The sequence below is a fragment of the Mchenga conophoros genome, linkage group LG19, assembly GCF_057382185.1.
Source record: "Mchenga conophoros isolate Kocher_MC1m ecotype Shallow Benthic linkage group LG19, M_conophoros_male_GT1.1, whole genome shotgun sequence".
In the NCBI taxonomy this organism is placed as follows: Eukaryota; Metazoa; Chordata; class Actinopteri; order Cichliformes; family Cichlidae; genus Mchenga; species Mchenga conophoros.
Window position 1 is genome coordinate 10,133,752 of NC_140544.1, and position 19,025 is coordinate 10,152,776.

Genomic DNA, 19,025 nt, shown 5'->3' on the forward strand with positions numbered 1-19,025 from the left:
CAGGTAAAGAAAGAAAGTTTGAGCCAGCACAAGGATCCAGTCCGTGCAGACCGCGTCATCAGAATTACTGCTGAATAAAGTATTCATCATCTTTCCAGGACCAACACGCAGGTAAACTTCCATCGTTTGGTGAAATGATCTATGACCTGTTTCTTCTTATTTGTTCTTAATCTCGACAGAACCAAGTAAGTGGGTCGATTTGTCTGTGCATGTCACTAAAGCAGCTACAGCCGCAGTAAAAGGAAACGGGAAGGGGGAAGCATGGGGGTGGGGATTCACGTGATGGAAAAGAGGAAAAACAACATCGAAATAAGAGAGAGAGAAACGATTATTGTCTTGCACTGCAAAATGTAACCGCCCGCCACTGAAGGTAATAGAATCACTTCCTTACATTCAGTTACTGCACTTTCAGAGATCTACCTATCTTGCCTTTTGCTGGGAGTTGGCAACCCTATTAGTTAGGTTGTTTAATAGATCTACTAACTGTTTAGAATACCAGAATAGGGAGGATGTGGTAGGTTTAAGTTTATTAGATTGATACATCTCCAACAAGACAGTGTACATCACTCTGACAACGGCGTTTCTTTTCATTCAAAGGCTTTATGGCTTTTCCTGTAATACCCGGTGGGCCGGTCTCTAGTCAAAATGCCCAGGCTGATTTATTTGTCCAAGTCCAGCCATGATGTAGATTTAAGTTTATCAGATTGATCAGTGTTGCTGAACTATGAAATATTTTGGGTGCTATGTATTTTTTGCATACAGGTGTAACAGAACAGCTTTAGTGTTTTGTTTTTTAAAACTTGAGTATCAACTTATACAAAATGCAGCACGATATTAAAAAACAAACAGTTTTACTGACTATAAAATACACTATATTGGAGTCATATCGGCAGATATCCAAATTTATGATATCAGTCATATCGGACATAAAGTGGTATCGCGCTCCCACACAGGTGGTTGGTTGTTACACTCTGCAGAGGAGGCTACCCCCCCCCCCCCCCCCCCCCCTGTCCCCTTCTGGCTGCCTCTGCCTCAATTTTATCCCACAACTTAGACATTCACATTACTCACACCCTCATTACACATACATATAGGATTTTGGGGGTGGGCACGATACACGGAGTCCAAATTACCATCAGGGTGTACACCTCACCCCTGGCATCGTTGCCCACCTCTCAATTTTAAATACACGTAGACATTGAGGGCTAGCAGGAGGGACTATGCGCTTACCTGCTGCTCGCTGGCAGGTAGCTCCATGCCCTCCTGGGTTTTAATTGCACCTTAGAACACACATGCATCAACACTACAATGAGCGGGTGGAGGGAGGTTTGGAGTCTTCTCTCACCCCCATTCTCTGCGGCAAGATGAATGGTGAGTATATTATTGAGTATATTATAATATAGTATATTATAGTATAGTGAGTATATTATTGGTGAGACTTATTGGTGAAATAACTTATGTCCTGTTAATTTAATAATTTACTGTTTTAAAGGAAAAACCTTGGTCACTTGGACAAATATTACTTTGGTTGTAATTATTTTCCTCTATAAAATGTAATTGACTTCTACAGTGGCCTGCTTTTGTTACTGGTAACATGAGTAACATCAAAAATTTTCTCCCCTTTAGCATTTACCATTTTCCCCACAATATAATGTACTACCATAATCTACACCCAGTCAATAACACAAAATTTGCTTAAAGGAAACATCAGCAACCCAAAAAATTCTGCAGCTCCAAACTTATGTAAACCTCCAGTCTCCCTTTCTCCCCTACGTGGTGAATTGTTTGTTAACCTTTATTCATCCTAACCTTGGTCCAGTCTCAGTGTCAAGTCAGTCTAACCTTTAGTCCACGTCGTCAGTCCATCGCAGTTCAGTCACCCACATCACTCGCATTCACACCATATATTGCTGATAGTGGAGACTCCCGCGCAAATAATCAGATTCTCCACCCTCAGCAACATGAGCTCATTCATTTGTTTTATTTTCTAGAAAAAAGTTCTTTATAATCTTTAACTGGATTGACTCGCTGCAATCCTTTTAAACAGGAACTCAAATGCTCATCAAATGCTCATCAGTTCCCACAGATGGCTTCTCCTCGGCCCATTATAATCTGGAAAAGCTCACCTTATATTTACTCTCCCGAAAATTTTTACAGCACTGTTAAATCAATCTTGCAGGCCTGCTTAAAACAAAAATGAGACAAAGAGAGCTGATTATTAGCTCATCAAAACACAATCCTGACAGGATTTCTCTAAGTGCACTGTTACAATTTTAAAGGGCCCAGTTCTAATGATTAATAAAACTCTATTAAAATAAGAAAACAACCCAAACCTAACTGTCAAAATCCATCACTAAAACAACAGCCCCAAAAATCTTAATCACAGAAAAGTTTTGCTCACTAATCAATATGTTATGGAGATTAGAACTTCAGGGCCACAAAGGTTTTGCCCTACTCTTGGTTAAATTAATACTTACATAGTCTGAACTCAGACTTAAAATCACTCCCTCTGTTTATTTTCCCCACATCATATTTCAGTGGCCTCAGGTTCTTCAGCGTCCTGACAATCTGAGGTCAAATGACATAATTTCACCTGCTAAATACACAGAAAATCTTGTTAAAAGCCGCACAGTTTGCACACCATTGATATTCTCATTAAGCCCTTTCTAAAGATGTTATAACAATGTGTCATCACTAAATTCTAAATGTATTTTCCAAATCTGCACTACTGCACTTAGTCACAGACCTGACCACTTTATTTAATTATCCTGTATGTTACCAAGCCTTTCTTCTCACAGTCACAGTGTCTCTTTCAGTGCAAGCTTCACTCATCTGGTCAGACAGGAAACCCAAGTTCTCCTTTTTCTTTTCATATCTCAAGAAGTTGCCGTGACAAGAGAAATGCATATTTAAACATTACCACATTATTAAATTATTTTCTTTTCTTCCTAGAGTAATCACTTGTTTAGCTCAATCGACACAAAAGCACTTCCAATTCACTATTTTAAAACTACTTTATGCTTTTAATCACTTTTCATTTTCGCCAAAGTCACTCTATTGTCGTGGAACTTTCCTGAGTTATTCCTCACTTCAAGCTTTAAGTATGTTGAATCTACCATTTCTGTCATGTATTCACATTCATGAATGTAAGCATGTCTTCATTGCGTTGTTGTTATGTGTTCATATTAATATTGAGTGTAAGCTGATTCTTCATTGCATATGTGTTTTATAATCAGGTTTAATTCATGCATCTTTGCACTGAGCTGTGGATTCAAACTGTCTCACTTCTGATTCTCTCCAAATATAATTTCACATGTAACAATTTGTATATGTGTGTTTTCTATTCATTAATGTAATTGTTAGTTAGTTTATTTATTTTTTTATCTCTCTATTTTTCTTTTTTTCTTCTTTTTTTTTTCTTTTTCTTTTTTCTTTTTTTACCTCTTTGTTGTGATGTGGTGGACATTCCTGAACCTCCATGAGTTCAGTCTCAATTTTCGATCAAATTTTCCCACATGCTTTCACTATGTTATGTCTAGGTTCACCTCTCACTACTGATCCTCGTCCCTGTTCCCACAGTTTCCGGTGTGGGCTCTCAGATCAACACAGGCCCAAATCAGCTGTTTCTTCTCTACGACTTATTTTTCAGTCGTGCGACCGTTTTGGGGATCAGCCTGAGTTTCGCCTTCATCGCTTCGTGTACATGGGGTAACGAGAAGCGATTAACACCTCACTACCAGCTCCCGATCATTAATCATTTGGTCGTAAGATAATCAAACCTGTTTGAAATCCTGTCGGCCGTCGTGAGGACATCACTGCAGCCTCTCACATTGCGCACACACAAACACAGAAATGAAAGTGAAAAGACGGAGCAGCACGGCAATGCAGCGTGTGATCTGGACACAAGCGATGGAGGCACAACTTGTAGAACTTTGGCTCATCCGAGCCTTTTCGATGTGGCCTCACAAAATTATCACGACCACAACAACCGTGAAAAGAGTTGGATGGACACTGATGCTCAATCTCAGCTGCCCGGTCAATGTTTTTCATTAGCAATTTAGAAAGGTTGATGGTGGTGGTCTGTGTGTGAGTGAAAGACAGAGAGGGAGAGACCAATTTTGTATGATGCGTCCATATCATTTTATGGACACACAGTGTGAGCACTCAGGTCGCATCGTGATCTATGAACTTCTAACCCCTGCGAGTCAATCGTGCAGTTTGAGCAGGAGCTGAATAATGGGCCTGAAAAAAAAGCGCAAAGTGTATGCCCAGCTTAATTTGGCAACACTGCTGCTTTGAGCGCAACTCTCTGTACGCTGTTATAAATGTCAAGGAGCCAGAAACAAAAAAAAGTGCAAACAAGGGAGCCCGGAAAGCAACATAACAAAACACAGGCTCACGACAGGCGCAGGCGGCCAGGAAAAACAGTTCACACAAAGTTCAGGGGGCCGGCCCGGAGGCTGACAGCACGATAGTCCAAACCCGGGCAGTTCAGGGGGGCGGCCCGGAGGCTGACGGCCCAAGAGCCCAGAAAACAGTTCAGGGGGCCGGGCAGGCAGGAGACACCGGCGGCGACGGAGTAAATGGTAAATGGTAAATGGCCTGTATTTATATAGCGCTTTTCTAGTCCCTAAGGACCCCAAAGCGCTTTACATATCCAGTCATCCACCCATTCACACACACATTCACACACTGGTGATGGCAAGCTACATTGTAGCCACAGCCACCCTGGGGCGCACTGACAGAGGCGAGGCTGCCGGACACTGGCGCCACCAGGCCCTCTGACCACCACCAGTAGGCAACAGGTGAAGTGTCTTGCCCAAGGACACAACGACCGAGACTGTCCAAGCTGGGGCTCGAACCGGCAACCTTCCGATTACAAGGCGAACTCCCAACTCTTGAGCCACGAGTAGGTCAGGAGGCCAGCCGGGCGGGAGGCACTGGCAGCGGCGTAGTTCATGGGGCCGTCCATGACGGCGGCATAGTTCAGGGGGCTGTCCATGATGGCAACGACGCCCAGTCATCGGCCGGACAGGACGTGCAGGACGTGCAGGCCGGACAGGACGTGCAGGCCGGACGGGACGTGCAGGAACAGACACCATGGAGACCTCAGGAGCAGACGAAGCTGAACACTCGGAGGCTGGACCAGGCGGAGCTGCAGAGGCTGAGGCCGGACCAGGCGGAGCTGCAGAGGCTGGGGCCGGACCAGGCGGAGCTGCGGACTCGGAGGCCGGACCAGACGGAGCTGCGGACTCGGAGGCCGGACCAGACGGAGCTGCAGACTCGGAGGCCGGACCAGGCGGAGCAGCAGAGGCAGGACCAGGCGGAGCTGCAGACTCGGAGGCCGGACCAGGCGGTGGAGCCGGTGGTGGCTGAACGGCCTCGCCAGAACCATCAGCAGACACTGGGACGTGCTGGCTGGGTCCTCCCGGACCCCCAGCTGACGAGGCAAGAGGCTGAACGGGCCCCTCGGACCCTCCAGCGGAGACGGGTGGCTGAACGGGCCCCTCGGACCCTCCAGCGGAGACGGGTGGCTGAACGGGCCCCTCGGACCCTCCAGCGGAGACGGGTGGCTGAACAGGCCCCTCGGACCCTCCAGCAGGAAGAGACGGCTGAAGCGGTTCCTCGGACCCTCCAGCAGAGACAGGTGGCTGAACGGGCCCCTCGGACCCTCCAGCGGAGACAGGTGGCTGAACGGGCCCCTCGGACCCTCCAGCAGAGACAGGAGGCTGAATCGGTTCCTCGGACCCCCCAGCAGGAAGAGACGGCTGAAGCGGTTCTCCAGAACCCCCAGCGGGAACAGACGGTGGAGTGAATGACTGAGGTGAGAACTGAGCAGGTGACTGAGCTGACAGGTGAGCTAATGTTTGAGCTATGGAGAGAAGTTTAAGTTGTATTTACTGTTGTAACGATGGTAGTAATGGTGGGTGAGGTGGTGGATGAGCACAAAGCTGAGCTATGTCTTCCGAGCCTACGGAAAACTGCTGGACGGGCTCACCTGAGCCTCCAGCGAGGACAGAAACCGGTGCAGGGGCCTGCTGGGCAGTAGCCGCTCCCACCCGCGGAATAGGCACGGGCACAGAGACTAGCGGAGCCTCAGCCAGCCTGGAAACTGGAGCAGGGACAAACTGGGCCCTAGCCCCCCTCACCCGAGGAACTGATACAGGTGCAGGAGACGGCTGGACCGCAGCTGCCCTGGGCGGAGGAGCACCGGAAGGCAAAGGCGCAGGCTCACTGAAAACTGGTTCATCAAAAATAGGTGACGACCCTTTCCCACCACGTTTAACAGTCCGTACAGTCTTAGGTTTAGCAGTGTTCACAGTCTCAGAAAAAACAGACTCGGCAAACTTGGGTTTTAGCTTGTTCCCACTCCAACGAGCAGACCTCGAACTAAAAATCCCAGACGAATGCTTATTGTGATGAACTAGCGCGGGAGGATTCAAACCAAAACTGGCCTCCCAATCCAAATCCTTGTCGAGAAAAGAAATCCCAAAAGTGTCTGAGGTGAGTTCATAGTCTTTACCGTTTAACGGCTCAGGTGGAGTTTGGAAAGTGTAGTCCTTTTGACTCACCACCGGAGGTTGCTCAGACGTGTCCATATGACGGCGACGTGAGCGCCGTTTCCTTTGGGCAGAGGTAGCTGGCGGTGTGAGCAACTGAGCCTCCGGTGCACAGAACGGTGACGCTGAGGATGGAGCGTGAGCGCCTGAAGCCACACGGAGGACTCCCAACTGAAGCGGCCGCATCTTGAGTGCCAGCGAAGCAACAGGTGGAGACTTCTGACAGCTCCGGGGACCACCGAGAGCCAGCTGAGTGCCATGGAAAATGCGCCCGACGTCAGGGGTGAGCCATGGCTTCCAGCGGAGTTCCTCCTCCAGCTGGGCAAAGGCTGCTCGGCGTCGTTCAATGTCTGCTGGGTCCATAGTATGGTCGCGATCTTCTGTTAGGTGACGGCTGTGTGCGGACAGGGATAGGACCCAAGATGCAGACTCCAGAGAGAAACTTAAACCAAAACAGCTTTAATGCTGAACTCAAACATAACATAACTGGAAAAAGGTCAAAAATAAACTAGCACCGGCGGAATGACAAAACACACAGCAAAATAAACGGTAGATCGCGACACAGACACAGAGAAACACAGGGCTTAAATACACAGAGGGAGCAATCAGGGAATGAGTAACAGGAGGGAAACACAGCTGGGACAAATCAGAACTGACGAGAGCAAAGAAGCGTAAACTGAACACACTGAGATAAGACAGAGACCTTCAAAGTAAAACAGGAAACACATAACACAGACTGAACAAAGACACAGACTCACATGCAGGCACTACAGAGGGAACAGAGACGTGGGACCAGGGCAGACACAAACACTGACTGGACACAGGGATATAGGAACTAAGGATACACAGAGACGCGAACTAGACAAGGGGATACAGGTGACAGGGGAGACAGAACAACTAGAGAAGACAGACATAAACCATAAGACAGATCTCAAAGAAACCAAAGACTAGAAAGTATAAATAATACAATAAACTCAAAACCCCTTGGTCAACGACCCAGGCATCCTAACAGAATTATAATATTTCTGACTGTCTGAGGCTAAATTTCCCCGATTCAAATCGAATCGAATCATTGATTGAATCGATTCTAGAAACTAGTTCGACAATCTCTCCGGCATTGGAACCATCATCTGTTTTCTCTTCGGTAACCTTCGGTCACGCTCTCGGTTGATTTTTCTCTAGTCGGCACACTCATTTCCTCCATTACTGGGCGGCACGGCGGCTGGCTGCTTCCCAAACAAATACACATGTGCGGCTTGGCACTTGTGCTGTACGTAACAAGTCACGTGACGTGACGCTGCGGCTGTGATTGGTTCGGCTCTGCGCTAGTTAATTTGGATTGGCTGTTCTTTTTCTTTTTTTTTAAGAGAGGAAGAGAGAGAGATGAGGTCTATCACAATAGTTTCATTTTTCTGTCAAGAAAAAGTTATTTCGCAATACATATCGTTATCGTTCTATCGCCCAGCTCTACTCCTCAGATATTATGGCAGTAGACCTGCCAGGAAATTTTAAGAACTTTAAATTTTCAGTGCCTTGAAATGTATCTTGACATCATACAGTTTTGTATGTTAACTGAAAAATTTATTATTATTATTTTTCCAATTGTGTGATAACTTTCAACATCTCTCTTACTGCAGTTATCGAGGATCAGGATGGCTGACTTTAAATTAGTTAGAAAACAAATTAAAGCTCTACAACTCCATGACAAACCATCAGCTGTTGGATTAGTTAAGGAGCCACTGGGGATGGATGACATCACACTAAATATCGCCATCACAGGAGAATCTGGCTCTGGGAAATCCACCTTTGTTAACGCTCTCAGAGACCTGTCCGATGGTGACGAGGGAGCTGCTCCTACTGGTGTTACAGAAACCACCTCAGAGGTCACACCGTACCCCCATCCAAACTATCCCAAGGTTACTTTATGGGATCTCCCTGGAATCGGCACCACCAAGTTCCCAGCTGATAAATATTTGGAGCTTGTTGGATTTGAGAAGTTTGACTTCTTCATCATCGTCTCAGCCGATCGCTTCAGAGAAAATGATGTGAAACTGGCTCAGGAGATTCAGAGGATGGAGAAGAAGTTCTACTTTGTTCGCTCAAAGATTGACAACAATTTACGAGCTGAAGAAAGAAGTCAGAGAGAGTTTAAGGTGGAGAAGACTCTTTCACAAATCAGACAAGACTGCATTCAAGGTGAGTGTCACATAAGATCATTTATATGAGTGAGACCAGTTTCTGGATTTAATGATGGTGATGCAGTTGTTGGAGTGTTCAGGCCACAGTTGGACAGTTCATCTCTGTTAGTTTTATTACTGTGTGGCTGCAGGATGCTTCTTTAGTTCATCCTCTGTTAATCTCCTTCCTTTAGGCCAACTTTCTGCTGATTGGCTGCCCCTCACTGACACACACGTGCACGTTTCTTTCCTTCTCTGACGCAGGACTCACAGGATTAGGCATCAAGACTCCGCAGGTCTTCCTGGTGTCCAGCTTTCAGCTCCACCAGTATGACTTCTCCCTCTTACACAAAGCCTTAGAGAGCGGCCTTCCTGAAGTCAAGAGAGATGCTCTGGTTTTGGCCATGCCCAGTATCAGCAGCGAGATCATCAACAAGAAGAAAGAAGCTTTCAAGGTATGATTGTACTGTCAGCCACTCTGTCTACAGCTTTACTGGAGTCTGATCAGCATACTCAAGGCTTTTTTTCTTAATCTGCCCTCACTCATCATAACATCAACATTCACTCGAACAAAGGAGGTTATCAGCCAAGGTTTATCAGTCTAAGAGCAAATTCATATAAGAGAGGCCATGGTGACACCATGCAACAGACCTGAACGCGTTTGATTCTACAAATACAGAGAAAACTATGATGTTAGAAACATAAAAAGAGACAGAAGAAGAGATGAAGCAGAAGCAGATAATCTCAGTGAGATGACCCATGTGACGAGTCTGAGGTTCACATTGAGGCTTATACAGTTTATGGGTGAAAATATTTACCTCTGTTGTGGGGACATCACCGTTTATAAATCTGATATAACTGTGTCTACATGAAGACACTGATTGTCTTTCAGCAGAATCATAATAAACATCTCAATTTTCTTAAAGCCCCAAAACCACAACATACGATGTAAGACGGGCTAATGTTGTTTGTTTTTGTGCAAAATTACCATGAAATCTTCCATCCATCCATCTTCATCCGCTTTATCCGAGGCCGGGTCGCGGGGGCAGCAGCCTAAGCAAAGAGGCCCAGACCTCCCTCTCCCCAGCCACCTCCTCCAGCTTATCCGGGGGAATACCAAGGCGTTCCCAGGCCAGCCGAGAGATATAATCTCTCCAGCGTGTCCTGGGTCTGCCCCGGGGCCTCCTCCCGGTGGGACATGCCTGGAACACCTCACCCAGGAGGCGCCCAGGGGGCATCCTTGTCAGATGCCCGAACCACCTCAGCTGGCTCCTTTCGATGTGGAGCAGCAGCTGCTCTACTCTGAGCCCCTCCCGGATGGCCGAACTTCTCACCCTATCTCTAAGGGAGAGGCCAGCCACCCTTCGGAGGAAGCTCATTTCTGCCACTTGTATCCGCGATCTCGTTCTTTCGGTCACTACCCACAGCTCGTGGCCTGACCCACAGGTGAGGGTAGGGACGTAGATTGACCGGTAAATTGAGAGCTTCGCTTTTACACTCAGCTCCCTCTTCACCACAACGGACCGGTGCAGCGTCCGCATTACTGCAGCTGCAGCCCCAATCCGTCTGTTGATCTCCGGCTCCCTTCTCCCATCACTCGCGAACAAGACCCCGAGATACTTGAACTCCTCCACTTGGGGCAGGAACTCATCCCCGACCCGGAGTGGGCACTCCACCCTTTTCCGGCTGAGAACCATGGCCTCAGATTTGGAGGTGCTGATCCTCATTCCCGCTGCTTCACACTCGGCTGCGAACCATTCCAGTGCGAGCTGGAGGCCCTCACCCGATGAAGCCAACAGAACCACATCATCCGCAAAAATCAGAGATGAGATTCTGAGGCCACCAAAGCGAAACCCCTCCGCCACTTGGCTGCGCCTAGAAATCCTGTCCATAAAAATTATGAACAGAACCGGAGACAAAGGGCAGCCCTGGCGGAGCCCATCACCCACCGGGAACGAGTCCGACTTATTGCCGGCAATGCGAACCAAGCTCTTGCAACGGTTGTATAGGGATCGAATGGCCCGTAGCAATGGGCCAGACACCCCATACTCCCGCAACACCTCCCACAGGACACCCCGAGGGACACGGTCGAATGCCTTCTCCAAGTCCACAAAACACATGTAGACTGGTTGGGCAAACTCCCATGCACCCTCAAGTATCCTGGAGAGGATAAAGAGCTGGTCCAGTGTTCCGCGACCAGGACGAAAACCGCATTGTTCCTCCTGTATCCGAGGTTCGACTAGCGGACGAACTCTCCTTTCCAGCACCCTGGCATAGACTTTCCCCGGGAGGCTGAGGAGTGTGATCCCCCTGTAGTTGGAACACACCCTCCGGTCCCCCTTCTTAAAGATGGGGACCACCACCCCGGTCTGCCAGTCCACAGGTACTGCCCCTGATCTCCACGCAACATTGCAGAGGCGTGTCAACCAGGACAGCCCTACAACGTCCAGAGCCTTCAGGAACTCGGGGCGGACCTCATCAACACCAGGGGCTCTGCCACCAAGGAGTTGTTTAACTGCCTCAGTGACCTCGCCCCCAGAAATTGGCGGGTCATTCCCCTCATCCCCAGACTCTGCTTCCTCCTCGGAAGACGTGTCAGTGGGATTAAGGAGGTCCTCGAAGTATTCCTTCCACCGCCTGACAATTTTCTCAGTCGACGTCAGCAGCGCTCCGCCAGCACTATACACAGTGCAGGTAGAGCACCGCTTTCCCCTCCTGAGACGCCTGACGGTTTGCCAGAATCTCTTCGAGGCAGTCCGAAAGTCTTTTTCCATGGCCTCTCCGAACTCCTCCCACACCCGAGTTTTTGCTTCAGCCACTGCCCGAGCCGCATTCCGCTTGACCTGTCGATACCTGTCGGCTGCCTCCGGAGTCCCACAGGCTAACCAAGCCCGATAGGACTCCTTCTTCAGCCTGGTGGCTCCCTTCACCTCTGGTGTCCACCATTTGGTTCGGGGATTACCACCACAGCAGGCACCAACCACCTTGCGGCCGCAGCTCAATGCAGCAGCTTCGGCAATGGAGACGCTGAACATGGTCCATTCGGACTCAATGTCCCCAGTCTCCCTCGGAATGCTGTTGAAGCTCTGCCGGAGGTGTGCGTTGAAGATCTCGCGGACTGGGGCCTCTGCTAGACGTTCCCAGCACACCCTCACTACGCGTTTAGGTGCACCAGGTCTGTCCAGACAAAGAGCGATTCAGAAGACCCTTATGAAAAGGATATCGAGGGAACAGTTTACCCTGCCCGGGATAGGGTTACCGGGGCCCCGCCCTGGAGCCAGGCCCGGGGAGGGTGCCCGAGGGCGAGCGTCTGGTGGCTGGGCCATGAAATCTTACATAATTAAAATTACTAAAATATCAATAATATGCCACAATTATTATATAATTATTATTACTCACTGCCTTTTATTATAGTGTGCCTTCTTTAAGTATTTGTAAGTAATAACACTGTAAATTCGATTTAATTACAGAGAACTTTTTCTTTCGATTGGGGAAATTTTTATAAACAGTTATTGAAATTTGTTTTTAGAATAAATTTAAATATTTCGGTGCTTTAAAACTGAAAAAATGTAAGTTGATTTTGTATCAACATAATTAGCTCAAAAATATAATAACAGTAAACACAGACAGACGTAAAGGTGTGTGATGCACATGAATATAATAAAATACAATAAAGTGGCTCAGTTCACAGCATGCTAAGATATTGTAGTCAATTCTCTGTGGAATATTAAGCAGAGTGTGTCATGTTTTGTGTGATGATGATCTAAGATTAAATAAAGCAAAAGAACTCGAAAAAAAGCCCCAAAGTTTAAAGTTTATCCTCTTTTTTTCATTCCAGGTATCAGAGACAAGCACAGACAACCAATTTGAAATTGAAACTGTGAGAGAAGAAATCAAAGAAGCTCTGCTGAACAATGACAAATCGCTGGCTATCACAAAGATCAAGGAGTTACTGGACAAGGAGAGGAACACTCCACTGAATATCGCCATCACAGGAGAATCTGGCTCTGGGAAATCCACCTTTGTTAATGCCTTCAGGGGCATGGACAACAGAGAGGAGGGAGCGGCCCTGACCGGTGTTGTAGAAACCACCTCAGAGGTCACACCGTACCCCCATCCAAACTATCCCAAGGTTACTTTATGGGATCTCCCTGGAATCGGCACCACCAAGTTCCCAGCTGATAAATATTTGGAGCTTGTTGGATTTGAGAAGTTTGACTTCTTCATCATCGTCTCAGCCGATCGCTTCAGAGAAAATGATGTGAAACTGGCTCAGGAGATTCAGAGGATGGAGAAGAAGTTCTACTTTGTTCGCTCAAAGATTGACAACGATTTACGAGCCGAGAGAAGAAAGAGAAACTTCAGCAAAGAGGAGACTCTTAGGAAAATGAGGGAAAACTGCATTCAAGGTGAGACTGATTTGTGTGTTCATCATCTCATACCAAAAACGTTTGTTCACCAAAGCTTACTGAGAGAAAGCTGCTTGAACATCACCATCCAGGGTGATAGACGAGGTACAGCCCAGACAGGAGGAGGATGATTGTCCTGATGATGGTGACACAGCTGCTGAAGAAGTCAGGCAGATGCTGGATAGATTAACTTTGTTATAAGGAAACTTTATTATACTTATTATAGTGTTTGGGAGGAGCTTGCAGTCTGATATCATCAGGTGATTTTGTATTAAGATAGTTCTCGATGAGTCACAGACGTCAAAATCATTTTTGTTGCAGTCGGTAGCTTAAATGTTACACATAAAGTGGCACAGTGTATTTTAAAATATAACTATATAATAAGCTTAATAAGGAATATATAGCAACAGTAAGCTATAAAATCACCAATATGAAAACACGACCCCAGTCTGTATGTGGTGGCTTACACAGTTACACTATGAGTTCAAATCCTTTACACATCTATAAAGTCAGTCGGCTCACTGAATCTGCTGAAAGATAAAATGCAGTTTTAGATGTTTTTATTATTTTGTATCTTATCATCATACTGTTTGTTTTTTCTGTGCCAGGACTCAGAGATTTAGGCGTCGAGGCTCCGCAGGTGTTCCTGGTGTCCAGCTTTGAGCTCCACCTGTACGACTTCTCTCTCTTACATGAGACCTTAGACAGAGACCTTCCTGAACACAAAAGACATGCTCTGCTGCGCGCCATGCCCAACATCAGCCTGGAGATCATCGACAAGAAGAAAAAAACTTTCAAGCGCCGATTGTATTGGTTGTCCGCTCTGTCTGCAGCTGTAGCTGCTGTTCCAGTTCCTGGGCTTTCTATTGCTGTTGACATAGCGGTGCTAGTTGGTGCTGTCACGGATTACGTCTTTGGGTTTGGTCTTGATATCAAGTCTCTGCAGAGACTGTCTGCCAGCACAGGCGTGCCATACGCCGATCTGCGTGCCGTCATCGTTTCTCCGCTGGCTGCGGTGAAAATATCGAAAGAGCTCCTCCTGAAGGTGTTGAGCCAAATTGCAGGAGCAGCTACATTTATGGCACTGGAGGAAGTTTCCAGATTCATTCCAATAGTTGGAATCCCGCTGGCAATGGTGTTCTCTTTTACCACAACTTACAGACTTTTGAATTTCATCCTCAACCAGCTCGCTGAAGACGCCCAGAAGGTGTTTAAAAAAGCTCTGGGTCTGAACACCTCAGTGTGATTTAAATAGTTAAAGGCGATACAGTGACACGTTTAAAACTGAAGGGTATGAAATAAAATTCCTAAATCATTGAATATGCAGTGAATCCAGCTGTAAACCAGCATCCTTACAGCTGATCAGTGCATCAGAGGCCTCAGCAGGTCTCATGTCCTCAGAAACAACAGAGGAACCTCTCCCACCTTTACACAGCAACACAATAATGTGGCCTTTATATCCATCCATCCATCCATCCATCCATCCATCCATCCTGCCTCCATCCATCCATCCATCCTGCATCCATCCATCCATCCATCCATCCATCCTGCATCCATCCATTCTGCATCCATCCTGCATCCATCCAGCATCCATCCATCCTGCATCCATCCATCCATCCATCCTGCATCCATCCTGCATCCATCCATCCATCCATCCATCCTACATCCATCCATCAAGACCACCATATAACACATCATAACCCCAGCTGAGTTAGTGTCTATAATTACTGAATGTGGTGTGGACAGGATTTTACAAACTGTTTATTCACGTGTTATGTTGAACTTTCGTCTGTACCTAACTTATTGGTTACAAAATGTTTCATCTGCGATGGAATTTGGTTCGAGTCACCACTAAATATGAAATGAAGATCTTGAAAACACCCACAGGCCTGGCAAAAAATCTCCTGTATGCTGTGTTTTTGCTTGTTGCTGCCAAAGGTGATTCATAATGGTGACATATCTATAAAATTTTTAAAACTTCAAAGAATCTCTTTAAAGTTTTCTGCTCATAATAGAATAGGGAGTGTAGAATTATGAGCAGAAAAATAAATTTGAGCAATTGTAGTACGTTGCAGCAACATAATAAAGCTGAAAAAAGTGAATGTCTAACTAATTTCTGAACCCACCGCATGTATGTATGCATTTCTCTCTGATTTATTATCACATGTTGGGTTTGCTTTTGTTGAATAAATTTAACTGCCTGTGTAAGGCAAGGTAAGTTTATTTGTATAGCACAATTCAACAACAAGGTGATTGAAAGTGCTTTACAGAGACATTAGACACAAAAACAAATAAAAAGCATGCTTTAAAATTGATTAAAACAAGCAAACAAACAATCTAACTAATTAACAAACAAACAAACAAAACAGTATATAAAATCAAAACAGATAAAATCAGAAGAGTAGATAAAATCAGTAGTTAAAATGTAAGTTTTGAAATTTAAGCTTAAGTGCGGATTTGGTGCTTTATTCAAATGCATATATATATATATATATATATATATATATATATATATATATATATATATATATATATATATATATATAAATATATATATATAAATAAGGAGCATAAAAGCTGAATGCAGCTTCTCCGTGTTTGGTTCTGACTCTGGGAGCTGATAAAAGACCCACCCAAATTTCTCGCCTGGTTTGTGGTTTTTAGGTGTATAGATTGAAATTCTCTGGTGACCTGTAATCGTTTTTCTTTGGCTCCAAAGACTATTAACTCAATTTTGTTTTTGTTTAGTTGGACAAAATTGCGGCACAAGCAGTCATTAATTTCCTCAATGCATTTACCAAGAGCCTGTACAGGGCCTCGGTCTCCTGGTGACATTGTGATATATATTTAAGATCGAAGAATTACAGTTTTTTCTGAATGCTTAAACCCTAACTGTGATTCCTGTAGCACAATCTCTAAAACTATTCAGACTTATAGCAAAACCACTCACTGAGTTTGCAAAACTAAAAGCACAAAAACTGCTTTGCACTCAGTTTGCAATTTTGTAACACACACTTTGCAAAACTGTAGGCACAATTCACTGCACAACACTCAATTACCAAATTTCCAACACACTCCTAGCAAAAGTATACACATGTATGGCTATCATTAACACTAACTTGCCAACAGTCTGCCAGACTTTCACACGTGAAAACTTTTTTAGATAATTAGTTCACTTTGCAATCAGCCTAAGCACTATAATACAGGTAAGCTGTGTGTGCGGAGTACAATGGAGGGAGCAGAAAGAGTGAGAAGTAGAGGAGGCCGAGGAAGAGGACGAGGAGGTGAAGAAGTAGGATGAAGAGGACGACAAGGACAAGGAGGAGCAAGAGGAAGACGAGGAGGGGGGAGAGGAAGATGAGGAGGGGGGAGAGGAAGGGTAGGAAGAGTAAGAAATAGAATTGCTGATGACATCAGAGCTACAATAGTGGACCATGTAATCAACCGTGGAATGACCCTGAGGGTAGCTGGCCAACGGGTCCAGCCTAACTCGAGTCGCTACACTGTAGCAAGCACCATAGGGACATCTTGAAATGAGAATCGGTTAGTACAGTCACTTCGCACAAAGATTTGTAGCACTGCCATATGCCAATGAGAAACACACCAATACCATTGATGTAAAAATACTGAAATTGTTACTTTACAGAATTGCTAGATGACCAGATGCTGGGGCAGAGGAAGCATGTTCACTGCAGACCAAGTAACCCATATAGTCATTATGGCGATTGCAAATAATCCTATACTTGGAAATAAACACTTGTGTTTGTTTTGATGTGTGTGAATAAACAGCAGTACTTGAAGTTTGGATCCCTCTATGCTTATGGATCTATGACAGAAGTATGAGCTCAAACTGACATAGCCTACCTTGTGCACAGAGAAAGCAAAAGCCAGATGTGTTTTGTATTCATACCATCAGTGTGCAGTTGGCGCATTTTGTGCTTAGTAGATGATGGCTTGTGTGTACTGTTTGATACGGAAACACCATTTTTACGAAGGTGTGAAGAGTTAATCTAGCTGTGTTTGCTTTTGCAAGAGAACTACAATGTTTTGATTATTGGGTGACAGGTTTTCTTATTTGTGTGAAGAGTTTTGCAAAATTAGCCAATAGTTACAAAAAATGTGCTTAAGCAATCAGAAAAAACTGTAATTAATGGCAGGACTTCTTTGAGCAGTTTTGTAGGAATGGGGTCTAAAAGACACGTTGATGGTTTGGAGGAAGTAATTATTGAAGTTAACTCAGAAAGATCAATTGGAGAAAAAGAGTAACTTAACATCGATGGTACTAAGAGTAGCTGCAGATAATATTACATCTGTGGGATGATTATTGGTAATTTTTTCTCTAATGATAAAAATTTTATTTGTGAAGAAGTTCATGAAGTCATTACTAGTTAACGTTAAAGGGATGGTTGGCTCAAAAGAGCTCTGACTTTTTGTCAGCCTGGCTACAGTGCTGAAGAGAAACCTGGGGTTGTTCTTATTTTCTTCAATCAGTGATGAATAGTAAGATGTTCTGGTTTTGCGGAGGGCTTTCTTATAAAGCAGCAAACTATTTCTCCAGACTAAATGATGATCCTCTAGATTTGTGACACGCCATTTCCTCTCCAGATTATGAGTCATCTGCTTTAGGGTACGTGTTTGAGAATTATACCATGGAGTCAGGTACTTCTGATTTGAGGCCTTAGTTTTCACAGGAGCTACAGTATCCAGAGTCGTATGTAGTGAGGAGGTGAAATTATTACAGTTTTTTCTGAATGCTTAAACCCTAACTGTGATTCCTGTAGCACAATCTCTAAAACTATTCATACTTATAGCAAAACCACTCACTGAGTTTGCAAAACTAAAAGCACAAAAACTGCTTTGCACTCAGTTTGCAATTTTGTAACACACACTTTGCAAAACTGTAGGCACAATTCACTGCACAGCACTCAATTACCAAAATTCCAACACACTCCTAGCAAAAGTATACACATGTATGGCTATCATTAACACTAATTTGCCAACTGTCTGGCACACTTTCACATGTGAAAACTTTTTTAGATAATTAGTTCAGCCTAAGCACTATAATACAGGTAAGCTGTGTGTGCGGAGTACAATGGAGGGAGCAGAAAGAGTGAGAAGTAGAGGAGGCCGAGGAAGAGGACGTGGAGGTGAAGAAGTAGGATGAAGAGGACGACAAGGACAAGGAGGAGCAAGAGGAAGACGAGGAGGGGGGAGAGGAAGATGAGGAGGGGGGAGAGGAAGGGTAGGAAGAGTAAGAAATAGAATTGCTGATGACATCAGAGCTACAATAGTGGACCATGTAATCAACTATGGAATGACCCTGAGGGTAGCTGGCCAACGGGTCCAGCCTAACTCGAGCCGCTACACTGTAGCAAGTACCATAAGGACATTTTGAAATGAGAATCGGTTAGTACAGTCACTTCGCACAAAGATTTGTAGCACTGCCATATGCCAATGAGAAACACACCAATACCATTGATGTAAAAATACTGAAATTGTTACTTTACAGAATTGCTAGATGACCAGATGCTGGGGGCAGAGGAAGCATGTTCACTGCAGACCAAGTAACCCATATAGTCATTATGGCGATTGCAAATAATCCTATACTTGGAAATAAACACTTGTGTTTGTTTTGATGTGTTTGAATAAACACCAGTACTTGAAGTTTGGATCCCTCTATGCTTATGGATCTATGACAGACGTATGAGCTCAAACTGACATAGCCTATCTTGTGCACAGAGAAAGCAAAAGCCAGATGTGTTTTGTATTCATACCATCAGTGTGCAGTTGGCGCATTGTGTGCTTAGTAGATGATGACTTGTGTGTACTGTTTGATACGGAAACACCATTTTTACGAAGGTGTGAAGAGTTAATCTAGC

The 19,025-nt window shown here is 45.2% G+C and overlaps 1 protein-coding gene across 3 annotated transcripts; it reads left to right on the forward strand.

Annotated features, from left to right (window-relative positions):
* On the forward strand, window positions 1-15,262 carry LOC146551757 (interferon-inducible GTPase 5-like). 3 transcript variants are annotated; one of them, XM_085257930.1, is made up of 5 exons: window positions 1-111; window positions 8,198-8,756; window positions 9,002-9,192; window positions 12,576-13,146; window positions 13,755-15,262. In XM_085257930.1, the coding sequence occupies exons 2-5, from the start codon at window positions 8,213-8,215 to the stop codon at window positions 14,390-14,392; spliced, it is 1,944 nt and encodes a 647-aa protein (XP_085114056.1). In that variant the 5' UTR covers window positions 1-111; window positions 8,198-8,212; the 3' UTR covers window positions 14,393-15,262. The 3 variants fall into 3 exon arrangements, with proteins under 3 accessions (XP_085114056.1, XP_085114057.1, XP_085114055.1); XM_085257931.1 differs by lacking the exon at window positions 1-111 and adding an exon at window positions 312-370; XM_085257929.1 differs by lacking the exon at window positions 1-111 and adding an exon at window positions 5,670-5,824.
* Window positions 15,263-19,025: the final 3,763 nt, after the last annotated feature.